Source organism: Aotus nancymaae, unplaced genomic scaffold (assembly GCF_030222135.1).
Source record: "Aotus nancymaae isolate 86718 unplaced genomic scaffold, 86718_ANA_hifiasm-v0.15.2.pri h1tg000012l, whole genome shotgun sequence".
NCBI lineage: Eukaryota > Metazoa > Chordata > Mammalia > Primates > Aotidae > Aotus > Aotus nancymaae.
This window is the reverse complement of record NW_026988423.1, coordinates 40,717,369-40,744,509: the sequence shown is the minus strand read 5'-3', so window position 1 is coordinate 40,744,509 and position 27,141 is coordinate 40,717,369. Positions and strand designations below refer to the sequence as shown.

Below are 27,141 nucleotides of genomic sequence, written 5' to 3'. Positions count from 1 at the left end.
CAAGACTAGCCTGGGCAATGTGGTGACACCCTGTCTCTACAAAAAAAATACAAAAATTAGCCAGACATGGTGGACTGCACCTGTAGTCCCAGGTGGGACTGAGGTGGGTGAAAATTGCTTGAGCCCAGGAAAGCAAGGCTGCAATGAGCTGTAATGACACCACTGCACTCCAGCTTGGGCAACAGAACAAATCCCTGTCTGAAAAACAGAACAAAATAAAACAAAAAACTCACTAACTCTGAACTCCCATTAAGCAAAATATGGCTAAACAAAAAAATTCCATTCTTCTCATCAGTAGCATCAGTAGCGTTATTATGTAATGACATCATTATCTTTTTTTTTTTTGAGATGGAGTCTCACTCTGTTACCCAGGCTGGAGTGCAGTGGTTTGATCTCAGCTCACTGCAATCTCCGCCTTCTGAGTTCAAGCGATTCTCCTGCCTCAGCCTCCAGAGTAGCTGGGATTACAGGCGACTGTCACCACACCCAGCTAATTTTTGTATGTTTATTACAGACGAGATTTCACCATGTTGGCCAGGCTAGTGTGGAACTCCTGACCTCAGGTGATCCACCAGCCTCGGCCTCCGAAAGTGCTGGGATTACAGGCGTGAGCCACCGCGCCCGGCCAATATCATGATCATTATATTTTGAGTTTCATGAATATGAAGTTGATGGGAAGGAGGGGTGTTTCCAGGGCTGAGAACAGGCTTGTACCGTCATCATGGAGACGGACAGTCCAACGCTTCTGATTGGCAGGGACCACGGGACTGGTCCGCGGCCCGTCCCCATCGGCCCTCTCCGACCGGGAGGTTCTGGGAGGGCTGGGGGCAGAGGCCGCGGCCCCTGGGGTCTGCACAGCACAGGTGAAAAGCAGACCGGGGGGAGCTGGTGGGAGTCAGGAGCCCCCGCGATGAGGAAACCGGGTTCGGACGCAGCCGGCGCATGCGTATTGGGGATCCGAGGCCAGCACCACGCGCCGCCATTGCAGGGAGGCTGTAGTCAGCGTGGGTCTGGCGCGCCCGAGGCTGGACCGGCCCCAGCAGCCCAGTCACCCGGCGTCATCGGCTTAGGCGGCGGGGCCCTCGGCACCCTCTCCCGCCCGGGTCCACACTGGCAGCGGCAGCGGCGGCGGCGTCAGGGGGCGGAGCCTGCCGGAGCGCCCTTTGTCTGCAAAGGTAAGTGCGCTCTGGGAAGAGGCGGAGGTGGCAGGAGGCGGGCGGGCGGGGGAGGGGCGGCAGCGGTCCCCTTTCCTGTCACCCGCCCCGTGTCCCTTTCGGATTTTTGGTCTTTTATAGGAAGGTCTTCCCCGTTCCAGTACTATAAACACACTGTCCACTACTATCTGCGAATGACTCTAAGGCTGAAAAAAATCTGCAATTTATTTTTGGGCAGGCGTCCATAGGTATCATTTTGGGGGAAAGTTTTTCCTCATCTCAGCTTTATGCAAACGTTGCCTTTATTTTCTTCTAAGACGTTTAAATAATTTTAACAATATTTTTCTTTTTCCCCTTTTTATCTGTATTTCATTGGGTATGATATTTGTGGTAAGGGGTTAGGTAGAGATTTGCCTTTTTCTCTCATTGCCTTGACTCCGTTGAGTCACTTTTCCACTGAATTGCAGTGACACTTTAATTACATTTTGCAGGCGTGTATATACTCAGGTGTGTTTCTGTTTATTGATGTTTTTGTTTTCAGACAGGATCTCACTTTGTCACTTAACGCTGCAGTGCAGTGGTGCAATCATGGCTCACTGCAGCCTCGAGCCTGGGCTCAAGAGCTCTTCCTGCCTCAGCCTCCCTAGTAGCTGGGACCACAGGTGCGCACCACCTCCCTCCACTTTTTGTTGTTGTTGTTGTTAAGAGATCGGGTCTCATCATGTTGCCCAGGCTGGTCTTGAACTCCTGAGCGCAAGTAATCCTCCCGCCTGGGCCTCTCAAACTGCTGGAATTAAAGGCCTGAGACAAGACGTTCGCCCGGATGTTTCTAGATTCTTTCCTTTTACTGCCCTGACAGTTTCTGCACTAATTATATGTGTATTTATTTCATTTAAAATGTTTAGGCCGGTTGTGGTGACTCACACCTGCAATTGCAGCACTTTGGGAGGCAGAGGAAGGAGTATCACTTGAACTCATGAGTTGGAAACCAGCCTGGGCAACATGGCAAGACCCCGTCGCTCCAAAAACACTAGAAAAATTAGCTGTGCTTGGTGGTGTGTGCCTGTAGTTCCCAGCTACTCGGGGGGCTGAGGTGGGAGAATGGCTTGGGCCCAGGAGATGGAGGTGGCAGTGAGCCAGAATCATGTCACTGTACTCTATCCTGGGTAATAGAATTAGACCTTGTTTCAAAATATAAAATAAATGTTTTAAGCAAATTTCCTTTAATTATGTCCTTTCATATAATGATCTCTTTCTTCCTTTTTTTTTTTCCCGGAATTTTGCTCTTGTTGCCAAGGCTGGAGTGCAATGGCGCGATCTCTGCCCACTGCAACCTCTGCCTCTTGGGTTCAAGCGATTTTCCTGTCTCAGCCTCCCGAGTAGCTGGGATTACAGGCACATGCCACTATGCCTGACTAATTTTTGTACTTTTAGTAGAGATGTGGTTTCATCATATTGGTCAGGTTGGTCTCGAACTCCTGACTTCAGATGATCCACCCACCTTGGCCTCCCAAAGTGCTGGGATTACAGGTGTGAGCCACCACACCTGGCCTGATCTATTTCTTTTAATTTGAATTGTGAGGCATTTAAAAGATACAGAAAAGTTAAAAAAAAAAAACATAATTTTCTAAAAGGTAGATTGTAGCACTTAATAGGTTGTAGCAATTAGTGTGTTCTAGCTAGCTAGTTATTATAAACGTTGCTTGAAAGTCACTATGTTGCTGAAAACTTGCATGTGGCTCCCTGCTGCCATCAGGATAGTGTTCTACTTCCTTAGTGATGCCCTCCAAGCCCTTTATGATCTTGATATTGCATCCGGCTTTGCCTTACACTCTTGCACTTTTTTTTTCTTTTTCTTTTTTTCCCAAAAAAAGCAGTTTAATTTGTTGGAGTTCAGATTTTTTTGTAAATTTCATTAGAAAAGAGGACTATATAAATCTGTATGAGTTATAGTTCTTAGAATATGTTGGTGTCGCTGGGCGCGGTGGTTCACGCCTATAATCCCAGCACTTTGAGAGGCCACGGTAGGTGGATCATGAGGTCAAGAGATCGAGACCATCCTGGTCAACATGGTGAAACCCCGTCTCTACTAAAAATACAAAAAAATTAGCAGGACATGGTGGTGCGCACCTGTAGTCCCAGCTACTCAGGAGGCTGAGGCAGGAGAATTGCTTGAGGTTGCAGTTAGCCGAGATCACACCATTGCACTCCAGCCTGGGCAACAGAGTAAGACTGTCTCAAAAAAAAAAAAAAAAAAAAAAAATTACAATCTTTAAGGCCCTATTTCAAATAAAGTCACATTGGGGATTAGGACTTCAACATATTTGGGGGTGTGGAACATAATTTAGTCCATAACAGTTATAATATCAAAATGAATTGAGAATTGTAATCTGCTATAAGATTAAAACTGCCTCAATAAAATCATTGTTACAAGAAAAAAAAATGTATCCCTTAAGAGAATTCTTATAAAGATATAAGAAGAATTATCCTGATATAACAGATACATAAGAGAATCAACTATTAAGGAAAAACTGGGCTTGGTGACTCACACCTGTAATCCCAGCACTTTGGGAGGCAGAGGCAGGTGGATCATCTGAGGTCAGGAGTTCGAGACCAGCCTGGGCGACATGGGGAAACCCCATCTCTACTAAAAATACAAAAATTAGCTGGGCATGGTGGTGCATGCCTGAGGCAGGAGAATTGTGCTTGAACTCGGGAGGTAGAGGTTGCAGTAAGCCTAGATTGTGCCACGGCATTCCAGCCTTGACAACAGAGTGAGACTCTGTGTCAAAAAAAAAAAAAAAAAAAATTAAGGCGTATGCCTACTCCCACACATACTTGGAACAATTCCTAGCATAGATTAAGGCGTTAAACTATTAAGTTTTGAATGAACTCCACACGAAAAAGTTACTATTTGATAAGTTCATCAGCAAATAAATATGGACAATTAGAAGTTTATATACAGGAACTAAGAAATAATTCAGTTTCAACTTTCCTTTTTTTTTTTTTAAAGACAGGGTTTCACCATATTGGTCAGGCTGGTCTCCAACTCCTAACCTCAGGTGATCCGCCTGCCTCAGCCTCCCAAAGTGCTGGGATTACAGGCGTGAGCCACCGCGCCTGGCTCAACTTTCTAATATAAATATGAACGAAACTAAAGCTCAGTCTAAATACCTTTTCCAAAGTTGCATGGTTATTTTATAGAAAAATTGTGTCTAGGGCATAGTTGTAATTTTTATTTCACCCACACTAGTTAATGATACACAGTGGTTTTACAGGAACAAGAGTATAATGTGACTTGCAAGGCAAGGTATGAAAATATAAATCAAGAGAGAAGAAAGATTAAGAGAAGTGATGTCCACTTATTTAATTTAAAAAAGTAAATCATTGAAAAGAGAAAAGTAAATCTCAACTAAAATGGACTGTCATCTATGAATCTGAAGTGGGAAGTAGTAAACCCTTGTTTATAAAAATCACAAGTTAAGATTATATTAATGTATTTATGATTTAGTAAAAAGTACGCTTGCACTCCTGCACTGTCCACACCAGACTACTCAGATAGGACACAAAACCCTCTGGCAAAAATTCATTATTTGATTATATCACAATTTAAAATTGCTGTGTTTGAAAAGAACAAAGGGCTAAAAATAGATGAGAGATTTGAAGATAACATTTGCACCACATAATATGTGAGAGACAAAGGATTGATATCCATTATAAGTAAAGAATGTTTGTTAATAACGAGAGAGAGAGAGAAAGGGAGGGAGAGAGACTGTGATAGCACATGTGTACCGAAGGAAATAGGCAATTTATAGAAGAAATACAGATGACTGGCTGGGAGTGGTGGCTTACGCCTGTAATCCCAGCACTTTGGGAGGCTGAGGCAGGCAGATCACCTCAGATCAGGAGTTCGAGACCAGACCGGGCAACATGGTGAAACTCTGTCTCTACCAAAACTACAAAAATTACCCAGGCGTGGTGGCACACATCTGTGGTCCCAGCTACTTGGGAGGCTGAGGCAGGAGAATCACTTGAACCTGGGAGGCAGAGGTTGCAATGAGTCAAGATCATGCCACTGCACTCCAGCCTGGGTGACAGGGCAAGAATCCATCTCAAAAAAAAAAAAAGAAAAGAAATACAGATGAAATACAGATGAAATACAGATAACCAATAACAAACAAAAATGTTTAAGCTCACAAATAATAATAGAATTCAAATGAAGAAAAACATATTGATGATACAAAATGCTGAGAGGTTACTGTGAACCGAGATCGCACCATTGCACTCCAACCTGGGTAATAAGAGCCAAACTCCGTCTTAAAAAAAGGAGTTGAAGGGCCCTCATATTTTACTCTATATATTCCCGTGTTTTTCCCTTGTGAGCTTATGTAAAAAAACGTGTGGAACTTGAGTTAAAAAAATGACTTAATGTGTTTAAGTTATATAAAGAATAAAAAGAACAAAACCTTGACACACACTTAGGACCGCTCCATAGAGGAAAAAACAAATTTTACAATGCAGAAATTTTACAAAATAGCGTCTTTAAAAAGGAACAAAAATAAAAGACAGAAGATGGTGGAATGGAGACTACGTGTGTGTGTGTGTTATGACACGGGAGTTGCTGGTTACTGTCTATTTTCTTGGGTCCCTGAGACCACCCCCCCACCAGATTCAGTGATTTGCTAGAACTCCTAGATTTCAGCAAGTACTGTGTAGCACTTTGGAAGGCCAAAGTTGGTGGATCACCTGAGGTCAGGAGATCAAGACCAGTCTGGCCAAGATGGCAAAACTCCATCTCTACTAAAAATACAAAAATTAGCTGGCTGTGGTGGCAGTTGCCTATAATCCCAGCCACTTGGGAGGCTGAGGTATGAGAATCACTTGAACCTGGGAGGTGGAGGTTGCAGTGAGCTGATATCAGGCCACTGCACTCCAGCCTGTGTGACAGAGTGAGACTCTGTCTCCAAAAAAAAAAAAAGTCAACAACAGTCTTCAGGTCTAGATTCTAGATCTGAAAAAGAAAAAAAAAATCAGCGACAGAAAAAAGCACATAGAGCAAGGTGCAAGGTCCAGGAGAGACCAGGTGCAAGCTTCCTATTGTCCTCTCTCTCCATGGAATTTTACAGGTAACATTTAAATCTCCAAGGAACGATGTGTGAGAGCTTTGTGTTTGTGCCATTTGGAACCCGGGCAGCTCACTCAAGCTTGGTGTTCAGGGTTTTAATTGGGGGCTGGTGTAGGGGTGATCCCCTTTCTCCCTGTCATAAGCGTCATGACAGAAAACCTTATAACAAAAGACAGGTTAACAAGAGAAAAGCATAACAAATGTATTTGATCATAGTTTTATAATTTCCCCTTTGCTCTCTGAAGGTTCACTGAAAAGCATTAACAACAAAAAGAGTCAGAGTAATAGGGGACAAGGCATACAAATTTATTTGATCATAGTTTTATGTGACATGGGAGCCTTCAGAATGAAGACCCAATGATACAGGGAAAACTCTCCAGTTTATGTTGAGGTATGGACAGCCATTTAGAAATACGACTGGACAAAAGGGTGTGATCTCACGCGATAGATTAAATGGGAAGATGCAGCCAGGCCTGTTTGTTCAGATTCTCTTTGGGAAGCATTCCTTCTTGCCTGGTATGGGGTAGAACCACTCTGGAATGGGGGTCTTATGACCTACAATGAAACAAGGTAGGTCAGAGAATTTATTTATTTATTTATTTATTTATTTATTTATTTATTTATTGAGGGAGTTTCCCTCTTGTCACCCAGGCTGGAGTATAGTAGTGCGATTTCAGCCCATTGCAACCTCCACCTCCCAGGTTCAAGCGATTCTGTCTCAGCCTCCTGAGTAGCTTGGATTACGGGCGTCCGCCACCACACCTGGCTAATTTTTATATTTTTAATAGAGACAGGGTTTTACCATGTTGGCCAAGCTGGTCTCAAACTCCTGACCTCAGATGACCCGCTCACCTTGGCTTCCCAAAGTGCTGGGATTACAGGCGTGAGCCACTGCGCCTGGCCAAGGTCAAATAATTTATGACCAGTTCTTATACAGAAAGCAGGGAATTAGGGTAATATTTTTAGGTTTTATGACTGCCTTTGAAGAAAAAGTGTTCTTGTTTTTTTTGTTTTGTTTTGTTTGTGTTTTGGGTGTTTTTTGTTGTTGTTGCTTGTTTGAAGTCTTGCTCTGTTAGCAGGCTGGAGTGCAGTGGCACGATCTTGGCTTACTGCAACCTCCCCCTCCTGGGTTCAAGTGATTCTCCTGCCTCAGCCTCCCAAGTAGCTGGAAGTCCAGGTGTGCGCCACCACGCCCAGCTAATTTTTATAGTTTTAGTAGAGACGGGGTTTCACTATGTTGGCCAGGCCGTTCTCAATCTCTTGACTTCATGATCCACCCACCTTGGCCTCCCAAAGTGCTGAGATTACAGGCATGAACCACTGCACCCAGCCCCGTTTTTTTTTTTTTGAGACAGAGTTTTGCTTGTTGCCCAGGCAGAAGTGCAGTGGCCCAATCTCAGCTTATTGCAACCTCCGCCTCCCAGGTTCAAGCAATTCTCCTGCCTCAGCCTCCTGAGTAGCTGGGATTATAGGCACCCGCCACCACGCCTGGCTAATTTTTGTATTTTTAGTAGAGACAGGGTTTCACCATGTGTACCAGGCTGATCTCAAACTCCTGAACTCAAATGATCTACCTGCCTTGGCCTTCCAAAGTGCTGGGATTACAGACGTGAGCCACACCTGCCAAGGCTTTTTGTTTCTGTAACCTGTTTTGGGGAAGAAGAATTCTAGTTTCTAAGCCTAGCTTCAGGGGAGAATGAGGGGTGAGAGGCAGGAGGGCAGGAGAAGGCCAGAGAGAAACTTCTGCTTTTGAGGCTTTTCTTTTGTGATGTCAAATTCTGAGCCCCAACACCAGTCACGTAGGCTTAGCTGACCACCCTTGTGGCTGACCTTCACTCTCCAGCCCTTCCAAAGGAGGGGCTAATACCACATGGCCTGAGGTTCTCAACGTAACAGGTTCCCTTTCTTAACATTAATTTCTGGACATGTCCCATGGCCTCAGGTAAACAAAGACACTCTTAACTGGTAGGACATTCCAGGGGTAGAGGTTGTCTCCCAAGGAGACAGGCCAGGATACCTTTCCTTGAAATGTTCAGGGTTTGGACCATCTGGTTCTGCTGAGTTAATGCCTTTACTGCACACTACCTTCTGTGTAAAGAACTCTTTCGGCTGGGCGTGGTGGCTCAAGCCTGTAATCCCAGCACTTTGGGAGGCCGAGGCGGGTGGATCACGAGGTCAAGAGATCGAGACCATCCTGGTCAACATGGTGAAACCCCGTATCTACTAATACTAAAAAATTAGCTGGGCATGGTGGCGCGTGCCTGTAATCCCAGCTACTCAGGAGGCTGAGGCAGGAGAATTGCCTGAACCCAGGAGGCGGAGGTTGCGGTGAGCCGAGATCGCGCCATTGCACTCCAGCCTGGGTAACGAGAGCGAAACTCCGTCTCAAAAAAAAAAAAAGAACTCTTGCAAATCAGTAAGAAAAAGACAATAGTAGAAAATGGACAGATGACACAAAAGGGTAATTTATTTTAAAGATAAAGCTAAAAGTATAAAAACTTCTGTCTCATATATCTAAGAAGTGCATGTTAAAGCAGTGGTTAAATATGTTTATGTATTTCAAAAGAACAAGGCCTGGCATTGGTTAATGGTCTCATATGTTGTTGATGAATATGTAAATTGATACAACCTTTCTATACAGCATTTTGTCTTTTCTCTGACCCTGCAGCTACACTTTTCCTAAGGAACTAATCAGGCAAAAACATTCTAAAACTGTATGTCTAACAGTGTTTGCTGTTGTCTATAACCACAAGAAAAAAAGAAAGTAGGCCGGGTGTGGTGGCTCACGCCTGTAATCCCAGCACTTTGGGAGGCTGAGGCGGGCGGATCACGAGGTCAAGAGATTGAGACCATCCTGGCCAACATGGTGAAATCCCGTCTCTACTAAAAATACAAAAATTAGCTGGGCGTAGTGGCGTGCACCTGTAGTCCCAGCTACTCGGGAGGCTGAGGCAGGAGAATTGCTTGAACCTAGGAGGTGGAGGTTGCAGTGAGCCGAGATCGCGCCATTGCACTCCAGTCTGGCACCTGGCGACAGAGCAAGACTCTCTCTCAAAAAAAAAAAAAAGAGAATGAAAATAAGAAAGTAAATAACCTAAAGGTCTATTAATAATGAAATAAATTTTGGTTATTGCATGTAAAGGAATATATTATGAATCTATTAAGAAAATTAATGTTTCGGCCGGGCGCGGTGGCTCACGCCTATAATCCCAACACTTTGGGAGGCCGAGGCGGGTGGATCACGAGGTCAAGAGATCGAGACCATCCTGGTCAACATGGTGAAACCCCGTCTCTACTAAAAATACAAAAAATTATCTGGGCATGGTGGCACGTGCCTGTAATCCCAGCTACTCAGGAGGCTGAGGCAGGAGAATTGCCGGAACCCAGGAGGCAGAGGTTGCGGTGAGCCGAGATCATGCCATTGCACTCCAGCCTGGGTAACAAGAGCGAAACTCCATCTTGGGGAAAAAAAAAAAAAAAGAAAAGAAAATTAATGTTTCAACTTTTGTTTTCCATCATGAAGTGAGATCCACAGTATTGTCAATTAAAATGTAGGTTTCTAAAAAGAAAATTATGCATTTAATGATATGTGCATGTGTATGTTAGTGTGTGTATGCATGGAAAAAGCCTGAAATGATATATCCCAAAATAAGCTAACTGGTTGTCTCTAGGTGATAACATTATAGATGATTTTCATTATTTTTTAATATTTACTAAAATTTGTGTTTTAATATTTGCCAAAAAGTAAAATGAGGGTATTTCCATGGTAGAGAGGGGTATAGGAAAGATCACTCTGGCTGCAGTATGAAGAAAAGGTTAGACTAAAGTCAAGGAGACAAGTTAGATGGGAATGGCAGTAATCAAAGTGTGAAGTGATGGTGGCCTGAACCAAGGTAGGTAGTAGACACGAAGATGAAGATCCGAAACATTCACGAGATATCAAAGGGATACGTATACCAGGATGTGACGTTGATTGGACAGCCTGAGGGAGAAAGAGGGAGGTCAAGATGCCATTCGGGTTTCAGGCTTGGTGCTGCTATTCATTGAGATGGGAAATATAATAGCAGAGTTAAAATTAAGATATATATATATATATATATATATATAGAGAGAGAGAGAGAGAGAGAGAGAGAGAGAATGCTCATCATGTGCTGTTACATTCTAAGTATTTACAAATTTTTACTTTTCCTTAATCCTCACAGGAAACCCCCAGGTAGATACTATTATTTTTCCTAGTTTTATAGATGAGAAAATTGAAGCCTGGTGAGGTCGAGTAATCTACCCAGCCAGACTCATACAGCTAAAGTCATGGAGCTGGGAATTAAACCCATTCGGTTTGGCTGTGGAGTCACCATTCTGACCTGCCTTTTTGTTTGGCAAATTAATGGCAAGAGACTTGAGAATGAGTTTTGGACATTTTAGGCTTGAGAAATACAAGGGACATCTACCTGGGGGTGTCCAGGAGGGTGGATTTATTTATGTTTCTGTAGCTCAGAAAGGATGAGCAGTGAAACCAAGGCAATGAGAGAAGCCACCTGAGAATAAATACAATAAAAATAGAGGAGACCAAATATAAACACTAGTAAATTGGACCTAACTTCGTTACAAAGGAAGGATGCAGCCACATTGAAAGAGGTGGGAAAGAAAACTTACCTTAAATAACTTTCGGAAACAGTATCTTAACTGTGTACTATAAGGCTAACAATGAAAAGAATTCCACATAAATGCTGTAATCAAGTTAGTAAATGTGTTTCTCACAAGGGTATGAGTTAGCAACTCTATTATAAAACTATGTTATATGTATATCACAATTGAATAAATAAGTAGATAATGAGAGCCACCATTTTTTTTTTTTTTTTTTGAGACAGGCTGTCTCTGTCGCCTGGGCTGGAGTGCAATGGTGTGCTCTTGGCTCACTGCAACCTCCACCTCCTGGGTTCACACAGTTCTCCTGCCTCAGCCTCCTGAGTAGCTTTGATTACAGGTGCCCGCCACCACACCTGGCTAATTTTTTGTATTTTTAGTTGAGACGGGGTTTCACTATGTTGACCAGACTGGTCTCGAACTCCTGACCTTGTGATCTGCCTGCCTTGGCCTCCCAAAGTGCTGGGATTACAGACGTGAGCCACCGTGCCCAGCCACCATTTTTTACTGTTGAAGAAGGACGTTACCAGTAAGGAAAAAGTAAAGACTAAAATGAACCTTGTGGTATTAGATTGGAATCAGGTATCAGTATGAACTCATGGTATTTAATATATATGTATGTGTATATGTATATATACACAAACACACACAATCAATGTGTGTATATACATGGTTAGTATGTGTGTGTGTATGTATATAAATATTACATATTTCCTAGCTATGTCTGCTAAGAGGGCCTAGAAGCGATGATACCCCAGTAGCAATAAGCACACCTAGCACCCAAATTTTTTTTTCTAAATCCTGTTCTCCAGTAAAAGGAACCAGGACATGTTGGAGAAATGGTTGATTCCAGGACTGGGCAGGAAAATGCAAGAGCCTGATATGTTATGTTGCCAGGAAGTGAGAAAGCGCTTAAGAAAGGAAAAATACTGGCTGGGCGTGGTGGCTCACATCTGTGATCCCAGTGCTTTGGGAGGCCAAGTTGGGCGGATCATGAGGTCAGGAGATCAAGACCACCCTGGCCAACATGGTGAAACCCCATCTCTACTAAAATACAAAAAATTAGCCAGGCGTGGTGGTGCGCACCTGTAGTCCCAGCTACTCAGGAGGCTGAGGCAGGAGAAACGCTTGAACCCGGGAGGTGAAGATTGAAGTGAGCTGAGATCACACCACTGATCTCCAGCCTGGTGACAGAGTGAGACTCTGTCTCAAAAAAAAAAAAAAAAGGAAAAAGAAAGAAAGGAGAAAGCCTGGTTGAAATAACACAGGAGTCTCCTAAAGGGCAAAGCTGGAACAATTTGTACAATAAAGTAAATAAAGTATTCGACTTTTAACTCATAGAATAAAATAAGTATCCATGAGTCTCTATAGATATAAACAAATAATCTGGAGGATAAGAAGCAGCTTTTCCTTCCTGGAAAAATTCCCATAATAAATTAGTAAGAGGGAAATAGAAAAACGCCATCAGGCAAACACTATGTGAATAATTGTTGCAGGCCTGGCGCAGTGGCTCACGCCTGTGATCCCAGCACTTTGGGAGGTCTAGGCAGGTGGATCACGAAGTGAGTTCAAGTCTAGCCTGGCCAACATGGTGAAACTCCATCTCTACTAAAAATACAAAAATTAGCCAGGCTGTGGTGGCATGTGCCTGTAATCCCGGCTACTCGGGAGGCTGAGGAAGGAGAATTGTTTGAACCCAGGAAGCAGAGGTTGTAGTGAGCCAAGATTATGCCACTGCACTCCAGCCTGGGCAACAGAGTGAGACTCCATCTCAAAAAATAATAATAATAATAATTGTTGTAGATGAGTTACACTGATGATTCTAAAATTAGAGGGTTTGAGAATCAAGATATGTACATCTTTTTTTTTTTTTTTTTTTTTTTGAGACAGGGTCTTACTCTTTCACCCAGGCTGGAGTGCAGTAGCATGATCAGAGCTTACTGTGGCGTCGACCTTCCAGGCTCAACCAACCTTCTCACCTCAGCCTCCCAAGTAGCTGGGACAACAGGCACTCACCACAACATCCAGCTAATTTTTTCTCTTTTTTGTAGAGATGAGGGTCTCACTGTGTTGCCTAGGCTGGTCTCAAACTCCTGGGTTGAAGTCATTCTCCCGCCTCCACCTCCCAAAGTGTTAGGATTACAGTCATGAGCCACTGTTTCCGTCCTGTAGGTAGTCTTAAAGTATCTTCCCCCAGGATATTTATTAGCAACAAAAGGAAAGATAGTAACTTTTACCATAGAAAAATTTGGTAGATACCACCTTAACCAAGTGATAATTGTAAATATTGCCATTAATGAGACATATTGCCGTTAATGAGACATATTACCATTAATAAGACATATTGACATCGTAAACATTCTGGGCTCCCGGTCGGCCGGCACGTCTGCCGGGGACTCTTGGCCAGCAAGAGGGTTCCAACCTGAATAGGGGAGTGCGCTGGAAGAAAAGAGAGAAAGCATAGAGAGGTCCGGAGGGTCAAGTAAGCTTTTGCTTAAGTGACAAATTTATTTTTGCACACAGTTAGTATATATATCTTTGTCCTACTTCGTTTGCAGGAACAGACACCAATATCTCATACATCAAAGGGAACAGAAAGTCCTGGGATACAAGCTTAGGCAGCAGATAACACAATAGTAAAATCAGGTACATAATCCGATACAATCAAGTCATCCAGACGGGTCTCATTGTCAGGTTGGGGGAAGCTAAAGTTAAAAAGTTAACTATCTATGCAAGGCACCAGAGAGGCAGTAGGCCTGTTAACTGTGCAAACCGCAGTGAAGGCTAAAGTTAAAAAGTTAACTATCTATGCAGGGCACCAGAGAGGCAGTAAGCCTGTTAACTGTGCAAACAGCAGTCACAAGAACAAGCACAGGACCCAGCAAATGGGTAGACAAAGTCATAAAAAGCAGAAACAGAGAATAAACACAATGTCTTCTCAGACCACATAGGTATCATCTTATCGTCTAGCAAAGTTGCTTTTAGATATCCTTTGATCTCAGTTTAACTTTCCCCAATCTCGACTGCCTCCAACGAGAAACTGTGTCCAGGCTCAAGCTCACCATATGGCGAGGCCCAATTCTGAGGGGCCTCACGTGGGAGCGAACCCCACAAAACATCTTAGACAAATTGACATCATATAGAATAGGTTTTCATGTCCAGTTCCTGTCACGGAGCTCCTAAAACCCTGGTCATTTTTTTTTTTTTTTTTTTGAGATGGAGTCTCACTGTTGCCAGGCTAGAGTACAGTGGCCTGATCTCTGCTCACTTCAACCTCCACTTCCCGGGTTCAAGTGATTCTCCTGCCCAGCCTCCCAAGTAACTGGGACTACAGGCACGTGCCACTAAACCCAGTTAATTTTTATATTTTTAGTAGAGACGGGGTTTCACCATGTTGGCCGGGATGGTTTCGATCTCTTGACCTTGTGATCCTCCAGCTTCAGCCTCCCAAAGTGCTGAGATTACAGGTGTGAGCCACTGTACCCGGCCCAACCCTCATCACTTTCTGAGTGATAGGGATGATAGGAGCATCTTTTGCTGTTCATAATCAATGAGATGACTGGTGACTCAAAGTCCCTACGTAGCTTCAGGATGAAGGCTACTGGCTAAAGGAACCTACCATGTAATTAGACGGTTGAACTTTAAGTCCCAACCCCAAACCCCACCCCACCTCTAAGGAGAAGAGGGGTTGAAGATAGAGTTAATCACCAATGGACAATCAACTCAAAATGAATTAAGGACTTAAAGAGAAGACCTGAAGCTATAAAAGTACCAGAGAGGAAAATGCTCCATGAAATTTGTCTAGACGAAGATTGCTTGGATATGACCACAAATGCAAAAGTAAACAAATAGGGTTGAATCAACCTAAAAAGCTTTTATACCGCAAAGGAAACAATCAATAGATGAAGAGAAAAACTAAGGATTGGGAGAAGATGTTTGCAAACCATACATCTGAGATGGGACTGTGGTAGTCTGTTCTCACACTACTAATAAAGAACTACCTGAGACTGGGTAATTTTTGAAGAAAAGAGGTTTAATTGACTCATGATTCCACAGGCTTTACAGGAAGCATGACTGGGAGGCCTCAGGAAACGTAAAAGCATGGCAGAAGACAAAGGGGAAGCAAGCACCTTCTTCATGTGGCGGGAGGAGAGAGTGCAAAGGCGGAAGTGCCACACGCGTTTAAACTATCAGATCTCCTGAGAACTCATCGTTATCATGAGAACAGCGAGAGGGAAATCCACCCCGTGATCCAGTTACCTTCCAAGCCAACACGGGACTTGGTGGGGTCACAAATCCAAACCGTATCAGGGACTAATATTCAAAATGTATAAGGAGCTCAATAGCAAGAAAACAAGTAAGCCAATTTTAATAAGATGGACAAATGTCCTGAACAGACACTCTCACTCACAGAAAATTAAATTCAAAATTTCCCATTTACCTCTAAAAAAAAAAAAGATGCTACAAATGGCCATCAGAGACATGAAGAAATGGTTATCACTGATCATGATGGAAATGCTTATTAAAACTACAATGAGAGAGCACTCACACCTGTTACAATGACTATTACCAAAAAGACAAAAGTATTGACGAGAGTGGAGAAAAGGGAACACTTATACACTGTGGGAATGTAAATTAATGCAGCCATTGCAACAAACTACAGGAGTTCCTCAAAAAAACGAAAAAAAAAATTGAACCACAGTATGATCCAGCAGTCCCACTTCTGAGTATATATTATTATTATTATCTGAAACAGAGTCTCCTTCCATCAGCCAGGCTAGAATGCAGTGGCACAATCTTGACCCACTGAAACCTTTGCCTCCCAGGTTCAAGTGATTCTCATGCCTCAGTCTCCCAAGCAGCTGGAATTAACAGTCATGCATCAACACACCCAGCTAATTTTTGTATTTTTAGTAGAGACGGGGCTTCACCATGTTGGCCAGGCTGGTCTTGAATTCCTGACCTCAGGTGATCCACCCGTGTCAGCCTCCCACAGTGCTAGAATTACAGGTGTGAGCCACTGTGCCAGGCCCTGAGTATATATTCAAAGGAATTGAAATGGGTATGCCAAAGAGATATCTGTACTCCTATGTTTTTGCAACATTATTCACAGTAGTCAAGATATGGAAGCAACCTAGACGTCCACTGGATGAATGGATTTAAAAAATGTATATTTACACAATAGAATACTATTCAGCCTTTAAAAAGAAGGAAATTATATTATTTGTGACAACACAAATAAACCTGGAGGACATTGTATTAAGTAAAATTAGCCAAGCACAGAAAAACAAAAACTGCATGATCTCACTTAAAATCTGGAACTTAAGAATGTTGAATGTGTAGAGAGTAGAATGTTTGTTACTGGAATCTGGGGCTCTGTGGGAGGGGGCTAGAGAGATGTTGACCAAAGGATACAAAGTTTCAGTGAGACAGGAAGGATAAGTTTTGGTGATCTATTGCACAGAATGATAACTAATATAAAAATGCATTGTTTTGTTTTCTTTCTTTCTTTTTTTTTTTTTTAGAAGAGATGGGATTTTACCATGTTGGCAGGCTGATCTTGAAATCCTGACCTCAAGTGATCTGCCTACCTCAGCCTCCCAAAGTGCTAGTATTACAGATGTGAGCCACTGTGCCTGGCTGATAGTGCATTGTATATTTCAAAATTACTAAAAGAGTAGATTTTTAAAGTTTTCACCACAAATAATTGAAAAGTATGTCAGGTGACAGATATGATAATTGGCTGTTGCACAATATGTATTAGGCTGCTTTCTTTTTTTTTTTTTTCTTTCTTTCTAAAGAAGAAATTAGGCTGCTTTCACATTGCTTGATAAAGACATACCCAAGACTGGGCAATTTACAAAAGAAGTTTAATGGACTTACAGTTCCCAATGGCTGGGGAGGACTCACAATCATGGCAGAAGGCAAGGAGGAGCAAGTCACATCTACATGGATGGCAGCAGGCAGAGAGAGAGAGAGAGCTTGTGCAGAGAAACTACCTTATAAAGCCATCAGATTTCATGAGACTTAATTCACTATCACAAGAACAGCATGGGAAAGACCTGCCCCCATGATTCAGTTACCTCCCACTGGGTCCCTCCCACAGCATGTGGGAATTCAAGATGAGATTTGGGTGGGGACACAGCCACACCACATGAACAATGTAAATATATATTAACACATCACATTGCACTCTATAAATATATACAATTATTATTTGTCCAGTTATTTAAAGTCACTGATGTCCAGTAGTTTAATCAGTCTTTCCTCTATAATGCGTCCTCCATAGAAACCCTAAAAAAAGGAGTCTGGAGAACTTCCAGATTGGTGAAGCTTGCCATGCTGAGAGGGCATGGAAGCTCTGCACCCACCAATCCCGCCACCCCTTGCTCAGTTCACCTCTTACCTTTGGCTGTTCCTGATTTAAGTGAACACAAAGGATTTAACCTTCACTAAACAGATCACATATTAGGATTTCACTGTAGCCATAGTGCAGCTTAAGTCTACAGAGAAGACCTTTGTATCACTTACAAGTTGCTGCATCAACTGACATGACAGTTAAGAATGTCAGTCTGACTGGGCACAATGCCTCATGCCTGCAATCCCCACACTTTGGGAGGCCAAGGCAGGCAGATCACCTGAGGTCAGGAGTTCGAGACCAGCCTGGTCAACATGGCAAAACCTCGTCTCTACTAAAAGTACAAAAATCAGTCAGGCGTGGTGAGGTGTGCCTGTAATCCCAGCTGCTCAAGAGGCTGAGGCAGGAGAATTGTTTGAACCCAGAAGGCAGGGGTTGCAGTGAGCTGAGGTTGTACCACTGCACTCCAGCCTGAGTGACAGAGTAAGACTCCATCTCAGAAAAAAAAAAAAAAAAAAAAAGAATGTCAGTATACAAGAAGGAATCGAAAACTGATAGGATTTTACTTTTTTGCTAAAATACATTGTATCTTTGAGATTATTCTAGTACAAAGTGTGATAAAACTAGATGTTTATTAAACCGTTTAAATCATTGGTAAGTAAGTTAATCTATTGGTTACTTGCTCCTGCATTGTCATGCTGTTATAATTCACCTCATCAGTTTGGTGTTTGATACATAGCGTGAATTTCTCTTGTAACTATTGTAAAGACAAATTTTCATCTTACTACATAATCAGAATGGCATTGCTCAGAATGAACCAGAGCCTGGGTCTGAACAGGGAGGTGGTCTCTCAGGCTTGATGCTCAGGCGTGTGACCTCTATCTCTCAACTTTTGCCCTGTCTCTTAAATATATGTACTGTTATAAAATGCTTTCGAATCTTTTAAAAAAGCATCAAGCTCATGAAAGATAGCTGAAGGAACTATTACATTTCAATGGAGAAAACTAATGAAAAATAAAACTTACTGCCGTTTGTATCAATACCTAGATCAGAGAAAGAACATTAATGAAATGTGAATAATTTGAGTTAATACTATTGTACCAGTAGCCAGGCATGGTAGTCAGTGCCTGTAATTGCAGCTACTTGGAAGGCTGAGGCTGGAGAATCTCTTGAACCAGCGGGGCGGAGGTTACAGTGAACTGAGACCATGCTATTGCACTCCAGCCTCATCAAGAACAGAACTCTACCTTAAAAAAAAAAAAAAACTGTAGTAGTGTTAATTTCCTGGTTTTGAGCATTGTACCGTGGTTTTGTAAACTGTTAACATTACGACAAGCAGAATGAGTGGTATACAGGAACTCTACTATTTTACAACTTTCCTGTAACTCTAAAATGGGTTTAAAATTAAAAGTTTTTTAAAAATTAAAAATAGAAAAGCAGGCCAGGTGTGGTGGCTCACATCTGTAATCCAAGCACTTTGGAGGCCAAGGCGGGCGGATCACCCGAGGTTGGGAGTTCAAGACTAGCCTGACCAACATGGTGAAACCCCATCTTTAAAAAAAAATTAGAAAAGCAAACACCAGAATCCTTTCATTTATAAATTTAGCAAATATTTATTAAGTACATTCTATGTGCCAGACACTGGATATTAAAAATATTAATAAAAGAGTTAATCAGATAGACCAGGTTCCTGCTTTCATGGCGATTAACATAACACAATGGTGAGGTATGAAGATGGGTTACTAGACAAATAATTACAGTGATTTTTTTAAAATGCTACCTATGGCCAGGTGTGGTGGCTCACACCTGTAATCCTAGCACTTTGGGAGGTCAAGGCGGGAGGATCACTTCAGGTCAGGAGTTCAAGACCAGCTTGACCAATATGGTCAAACCCCATCTCTACTAAAAATACAAAAACTGGCCAGGTACAGTGGCTCACGCCTGTAATCCCAGCACTTTAAGCGGATCACAAGGTCAGTAGATGGAGACCAGTCTGGCCAACATGGTAAAACCCCCTCTCTACTAAAAAATACAAAAATTAGCTGGGCGTGGTGGTGTGTGCCTGTAGTCCCAGCTACTCGGGAGGCTGAGGTGGGAGAATCACCTGAGCCCGGGAGGCGGAGGTTGCAGTGAGCCGAGATTGTGTCACTGCACTCCAGCTTGGCAACAGAGCGAGACTCCATCTCAAAAAACAAAACAAAACAAACACAAAATTTAGCCAGGCTTGGTGACACGCCTGTAATTCCAGCTACTTGGGAGGCTGAGGCAGGAAAATCACTTGAGCCTGGGAGACAGAGGTTGTTGCAGTGAGCCCAGATCACACCACTGCACACCAGCCTGGGCAACAGAGCAAGACTGTGTCTCAAAAAAACTACCTGGAAAAGGAAGATGTAAATGAGTGACCCTCACCTGGTCTGTGACGTCAAAATCTTTCCTGAGACCAAGAAAAGGAGTAGGTGTTGTCATGGTGGTGGAGGGTTGGCACATGGCACATTTCAGCACCTAAAAGCTGGTCACTGTGAATGAAGCCTCAGGAGCAAACCAGAGAGTGACTGCAGAGAGCAGGAAGCAGTCAGTCATAGGATTCTTTTTCTCTTTTTTTTTAACGAAGTTTTGCTCTTGTTGCCCAGGTTGGAGTGCAATGGTGTGATCTTGGCTCACTGCAACCTCCGCCTCCTAGGTTCAAGTGATTCTCTTGCCTCAGCCTCCTGAGTAACTGGGATTACAGGCGCCTGCCACCACACCCAGCTCATTTTGTATTTTTCTTTATTTCCATCATGAAAACAGTCTGTGCCTATATTAGAAATTACCCAGTAATTATGTCAAAAAGCTGTTAAAAAATGTACATATTAAATAAGCAGAGCCTTCCAAATTTATCATCAATTCCACAGTAAAATATTGCACATGATATTCAGTCTTTTCATTTTGTCTATAAGGGGAACAAAAAAAAGCCTTCAGATGCTTGATTGAGTCTAACCTGGAGTGCCACAGCCGAGGCAGCTGCTCACTCTAGTTCAATGCAGTCTGTGCTCAACGGCACCAGCTGGGTGCTGAGGGGGTGACGAGTGATGGGGAATCCCAAATGTCACATCTCGGTCACAACTCTTTGAGGTCAGAAGGGACTGGGTTGCATGTACAACAAGGGTGGGGAGCCCATGCTACTTGAGGGACTTCGGAAATGTGTGTCAAAGGAGCTCGATGTGATCCCAATCACAGTATCACTCTGGGGCACTTCACCTTTTAGAAAATCATCATCTTCATCTTCCATTATCTCCTTTTTAATGGGTTTCTTGAACTCCTGCAGCTCTTCAGCACTCATGTCTTCCCATATCTGATAAATAGGATCAATGAATTTCTTTGACTGCTTAAGAACACAGGGATCAAAGGGGAAGAAGGTGTCCAGTGGGTTTGTGCAGGTCTGCACTGAGTCTCCTCCAGAGGTACTTCTAATGGCTGGCAGCATCTGGCGATTGTTCCTCTTAATGATGGTGTAGCAGAAGATGAGCTGGTACTTATTTGTGATTGCAGCAAAAAAGTTAACCACCGACGGCAGGCAAATCTTCAGGGGATTTAGCTGGCTCATCACTATCCGCTCAAAATTCAGACTCTGAAGATACTGCAAACCTTCTTTCAGGTTTCCACTCAAAAGCTGCTTGTGTCTAAAAACAAAAGTGTAGAACACAGCTTGGCAGGCTGAGTAAAATGGTCCATGGAGAGCAACGTCGCAGAATGCCTTTGTTCCTGAATCCTGGTCATGAAGGTATATGTGCAGCCAGTTAACCAAAAGATCTAGGCATGATTTTACAGTAATAAGAGGAATAAATTTAGCTCTTGCCAAAAAGCTTCTGATATAATTTCCAGCAGCCTGCCTGATGATGGCAGGATTACTTGGATCCTGTAATTTTTTCCAGAGATGTTCCAGAAATGCCTCTGCAAATCCCAATTTGAAGCTACAGAGGTAAAACATTAAAAACTGCACATGGCAGGAGGCATGGGTGGGCAACAGGGGTTTGTCAAAGATGTTTATCAGGTTGCGATACAGATCCTTCATTTTGCTGTTATCAGCCTTACCATCTACATAGCAGACATCCTTCATGTAGGACAAAAGCAAAGACATCAGGATGTCCAGGTTTCTTCATCTTGATCCATATTAAACAATCCTTCTGTGGAATCCGTCCCGCCACAAGTTTGTGCTGCTGTTTCCTCAGCATCTTCAATATCCTGCCGGGATGCACTCACATCCAACTTGAGTAACTTTTCAATCATAAGCTCCAGAATTTCATGCCTCAAGGTTGGAAAATAAACACTAATCCTTAGTAAGTTATGAACATAACATTCCAGTGTTCTCTCTGATTTTCGAACAAACGGAATTTTTTCTACCAGTATCGGCATAAGAAACCACGGTGTCGATGGTACATATCTTGCTATTATTTGCAAGACTCTGTGACATGTGTCAAAATTTGCAGGAAGATTATCATCTTCATCATCAGAATCTGAAACATCTACGTCACCTTCCTTAATGATCACTCGGGGAGGCACAAAATGGGAAGCAATCATGCTGAGACATGGTCTGAGGAAAACAGTCTGTGCCAATACAAGATTACCAAGAAAAGCCAAATACTCTTCCACTACTGTTTGACTTCTGTTCAACCAAGGCAATCTCAATAGAATACTGATAAGCTGCTCAGTCTTTTGTCAAGTACACGATAGAAGAACGAAATTCTAGCAGCCAGTTGATGATCTGGTCATCCTTTATGTCCAGATCTAACAGCTGGTTCTTCAGCAACTCAAAGTCATTTGTTTCACCCTTTTTGTACTTCAGCAAGATTTCTGTCACGGTTCCACCAAACTGAACAGTTTTTCTTGGAGGAGAATTGAAAAAATCGTTTTCTAATGCAAGCATATTTGAAATCCTAGCCATTAGCTTTGTCCCAGACCCTTTCAATCCGCTCCCCAACGCTGTGTCCTGAGCTTTGGTCCGGATGCGCAGAAGGAAGTGGCCTGGCTCTTACCCGGTCCTCGACATGCCCAGCGTGTTGACGGTAGAGGCCGAAGCGGCTGTAACTCCCGGCAACCGCGTGTGAAGCAGCGGCGCCGCCATTGGGCCAAACCCTCATTTTGTATTTTTAGTAAAGACGGGGTTTCTCCATGTTGGTCAGACTGGTCTCGAACTCCCGACCTCAGGTGGTCCGCCCGCCTCCGCCTCTCAAAGTGCTGGCATTACAGGTATGAGCCACCGTGCCCAGCCCAGTCATAGGATTCTTTATGGCTTTCTACTCCAACCTAAGAGTGGCAGGATGCCCTGAAGAATCTTAAGTGTGAGACTGATAGGATCAGGTTTGTATCTTTTTAAGATCCCTGTAAGTCAACTACAGAGAAATGAGAGTAGATCTTGGGAAAACCTAAGAAGCAGCAACATGTAAAAGACAGGCAGAGGAAAAGAGATGAGATCACAGCCCCCTGAGAGAGATAGTGGAAGTAAAGCAAGAGTCGCCCATCACCAGTATCAGATACTGTCTTGGAAGAAGTAATGAGGTCAGGCCAGGCCTGGTGGCTCATACCTGTAATCCCAGCACTTTGAGAGGCTGAGGTGGGCGGATCACTTGAGCTCAGGAGTTTGAGACCAGTCTGGGCAACATGATGAAACCTCACCTCTACTAAAAATAAAAAACAGCCAGGTGTGGTGGCGTGCACCTGTAGTCCCAGCTACTCGGGAGGCTGACTTGGGAGGATGGCTTGGGTCCAGGAGGCAGAGGTTGCAGTGAGTTAAGATCACACCAACTGTACCCTAGATAGGAAAACAGAGCCCCAAAAAAAGGAAGTAATGGGGTTGGTTGCATGAACATCATACAGGTTTTTGGTGGCCATAACCAGAGCAGTTTGAGGATAGAAACAAAAGCCAGATTATAGAGAATTGAGAGATGGGCAATGAGGAAGTAGACAGAGTAAGGATTGACAATTTTTTGAAGAGTTGTGGCCTTGAAAAAAGAGAGGATGGGAGTTGCAAAAGGGGTGTGTGGCCAGGAGAGTTTTAATGTTGGAGAGACATTAAATTATTATTTTGGGACAGGGTCTCACTCTTGTCGCCCAGGCTGGAGCACAGTGGCGTGATCTCTGCTCACTGCAGTCTTCACCCCTCAGCTGAAGCAATTCTCATGCTTCATCCTCCCGAGTAGCTGGGATTACAGGCATGCACCATGCACCACCATGCCCAGCTGATTTTTGGATTTTTAGTAGAGACAGGGTTTCACCATATTGGTCAGGCTGGTTTCAAACTCCTGACCTCTAGTGATGCACCTGCCTCATCTTCCCAAAGTGCTGGGTTACAGGTGTGAGCGGCCTATGTTCTTCCCTTTTAAGCCACTCTTTTCTTCACTTTCCTCCCTATCCAGTCTAGATCTCACTATCTAGTTTTTTCTAAGATAAGAAAGATTTGAGAACTGGTGTGGCCCCAGAAGTAGGTGACTGAAGTGGAAAGATGGTGAAAAACATTGAGGTTGAGGAAGTCAAGGAAATGATAGGTTCTGATAGTTGTTCTGAACTCTGGCTTGGATCAAAATCACTTGTGGGGCATTTAAAAACTATGTAGATGGCAGACTTCACCTCTGCAGATTCTGACTTAGTAGTTCTCGGGTGGAACCTGGATGTCTGTGTATTTACGTCTGTGTATTTTAAAGTCACTGCAAGTGTGTCTAATGCACAGCTCAGACAGAACCACTACACAGCAGTGAGCTTCACTGGTGTTCCTTAGGCAGGGATTTTGGTATCCATGGGGGTTCTGGAACCAATCTCCCATGGATATCAAGGCACTAGGAAGAGCCCAAGACTGAATCAGGGGACCCAGCTTCTAGAACCAGCTCCTTCACAATCTTTAATTTCAGGATCCTTCCTTAAACCAAAGAACTGAGAACTAAATCAGCGCTTCCAAAAGTGTATTCTATGGAACCCTAGTTCCATCAGTTGCCATAAAAAATATTTTCAAATTAAATATATGTGGGAAATAATGTATATAATACATAATATATTTGACATCCCTTTGGGGGTTTCTGGGATCTAGGATGTATATTACCATATGAAAATCTCTTAAGATTATAGGAAAGAAACGTATTTAACTTTGTTGAAGCCAGCATTTTCCACATTCAGTTTGCGCCCTTCTTGTAACAGACGTAAAATACTAATTTAGCACACGTTGGGAAAGCCACAATTAGGCGATCTCTGGAGTCCTCTTCAGTTTGTACTGAGAAAACAAAAATGGAATAAAAACACCGCCCCACTGCACCCATGCAGGGGACACTTGTTTAGATTCATTTTGTTCCAGACTCACCCATGAGCTTCACATTCCTGGAATTATGATACAAAGAACAATGTATAGCCAATCAATACCTTATGTGATTTTGATGTGGATTTTTTGTAAATAGCTCAGGAACTGCGTCTTATTTTCCTTTAAAAATCCACTTATGGCCGGACGCAGTGGCTCACACCTGTAATCCTAGCACTTTGGGAGGCTGAGGAGGGTGATCACGAGGTCAGGAGTTTGGGACCAGCCTGGCCAAATGGTGAAACCCCATCTCTACTAAAAATACAAAACTTAGCTGGCCTTGTGGCATGCACCTTGTAGTATCAGCTGCTCGGGAGACTGAGGCAGAAGAATCACATGAACCAAGGAGGCGGAGGTTACACTGAACCAAGATCTCGCCACTGCACTTCAGCCTGGGCGACAGAGCAAGACTCCGTCTCAAAAAAAAAAAAAAAAAAATTAACTTATAACCACTGTTAATCAGAGTGTATTTTTATCGCAACTTGAATCTATGCTCCCAAGTTGCAGACTTCAGGCTTGGCGCACATAAGCTCTTCACTTACTTTGCCTCAACTTCTTCCTTTTAGGTCAACATACCTGGCATAGGGAGGCAGGATTGAGAGTGACTCTCACCCACCACCGGTCTTTCTCTTTGAAAGGGGCACTTGGCACCAGCATGAACTCCCTGGCCTCAGACGTCCCACCAGGTGTTTCGGGTAAATTCTCCTGAATTCAGACTTCCCACTCTTTGGTTGAAGGTGTAGACATTATTTGGGCTGTTTTTCAAATCTTCCCTTTTCCTTAAGAGTGAAGGCTTCAATCTCTGTCTTTGTACAGGAGATTCAAGTCAAAATATCTGCAGATTCAAGATGAGATTTGGGTAAAAAAAAAAAAAATATCTGCAGGAAACTACTTTTTTTCTGCCTGTGTCACAGCAGAAAATTCATGTCAAAGTGTTTCTGCCTCTGCCTCTGCCTCAGGATGGGAGGTTAGGGTAAGGGATTGGCAGTGTGGCTCCTATGGTCTTGTTTTATAGAGTGTGCTTTTAAGATTGCATCTGTGTTTTATTTTTGGGGTTTGGGGCTTGGTTTTTCATTTGTGACCATCACCAGCTGGGCTTGTGTATGACACTTATGGGGCATCCTCTTGTAAATATCTAGGAAACTGGACCCATCTAACATGGGGTGGTCATAAGAGGCAGTAGCCAAAATGGGGTCCTTTGAAGTGTAAAGTGATTCATTTGCATGCACAATTAGTCGGCGAAAGCTAGTTTTAGAATCAGAAAACCTGAAGGGAGAGACCTACTTGAGGTTTGCCCTGGCTGAAATCTGGCAAGAGATTTGGAAAGACTTTTTATTTTAGAGCTCTGTAGTCAGAAATCAGCTTAATTAAAAGCCGATATTTAGGTTATAATGTTTTCTGCAGCAGGGAAGGCCTCTCCGCTTTTTCTCTTTTAGATCCTGTTTCTGGGGATTTTGTTAGCCTGCTGAAATCCCTTTTTAAATGTGTTCCATCCCTGTTTGCTTCCTATGTTGGCATTTTTGCTGAGAAAAATGTAAAATTTCATTGTCCTTTTTGAAAGCTTTTGTAGCAAGGAGCACTGTGGACAATTGCATAGCCTGGTATTGTGTTTCCTTGTTTTGGGGGCACTGGAGAGTCAATACAGAGGAGAGATTTTTTTAATTTTTTTTATTTTTGAGACGGAGTTTTGCTCTTGTTGCCCAGGCTGGAGTGCAGTGGTGTGGTCTCGGCTCACCGCAACCTCTGCCTCCTGGGTTCAAGCGATTCTCCTGCCTCAGCCTCCCAAGTAGCTGGGATTACAGGCACGCACCACCACCATGACCCGATAATTTTGTATTTTTAGTAGAGACGGGGTTTCTCCACGTTGGTCAGGCTGGTCACAAACTCCTCACCTCAGGTACGCTGCCTGCCTTGACCTCCGAAGGTGCTGGGATTACAGGTGTGAGCCACCACGCCCAGCCCGAGATTTTTAATTTTTAAATGTTTAGGTTCACTGCCTTCCAGTTGTGCCTGCCTTTCATATATTTAAATATTAGGCCCTAGAAACTGCGATACTTTCTTTGTCCTGTATTCATTAACGGGCTTCACCCTGAAGTCAGTTCATTCATGATTCTGCAGAAGCTCTGATTTCATTCTTTTTCATGGCTGCATAGTATTCCATGTGCAGCTTTGTTACATAGACATGTCGCATAGTGATGAGGTCTGGGTTTCTGATATGCCCACACTCTGGTAGCGAACACTTCACCTAGTAGGCAATGTTTCAGCCTAACCCCTGTCCCACCCTCCCTCCTTTTTGAGTCCCCCGTGTCTGTTGTTCCCCTCTGTATGTCCACATGTACCCATTGTTCAGCTCCCATTTACAAGTGAGAACATGCAGTCTTTGATTTTCTGAGTTATTTCACTTAGAATGACGGCCTCCAGCTGCATCCATGTTGCTGCAAAAGACATGATTTCTCTTTTTTATGGCTGCCTAGTATTCCATGTTGTACATATATGATATTTTATTTATTGAATGATCCATTGATGGACACTGAGGTTGATT

The 27,141-nt window shown here is 43.2% G+C and overlaps 2 protein-coding genes across 5 annotated transcripts in view; one reads left to right on the top strand and one right to left on the bottom strand.

Moving 5' to 3' along the window:
* The first annotated feature begins 1,136 nt into the window (after positions 1-1,136).
* Positions 1,137-27,141, top strand: part of ZNF713 (zinc finger protein 713) — a 61,842-nt gene continuing 35,837 nt past the window's right edge. For 2 of the 4 annotated variants that reach the window (XR_010342425.1, XM_064375606.1), the window contains exons 1-2: positions 1,137-1,175; positions 25,166-25,294. The gene's annotated coding sequence lies outside the window, so the exon portion shown is untranslated. The remainder of the gene's footprint in view (positions 1,176-25,165; positions 25,295-27,141) is intronic. The other 2 variants (XM_064375607.1, XM_064375608.1) reach the window with 1 other exon arrangement.
* LOC105714949 (RNA polymerase I-specific transcription initiation factor RRN3-like) lies at positions 20,279-22,202 on the bottom strand. The gene is given in 3 exon segments (XM_064375324.1): positions 20,279-21,409; positions 21,412-21,968; positions 21,970-22,202. Coding segments are annotated over 3 exon segments (1,806 nt in total). The 3' UTR covers positions 20,279-20,393.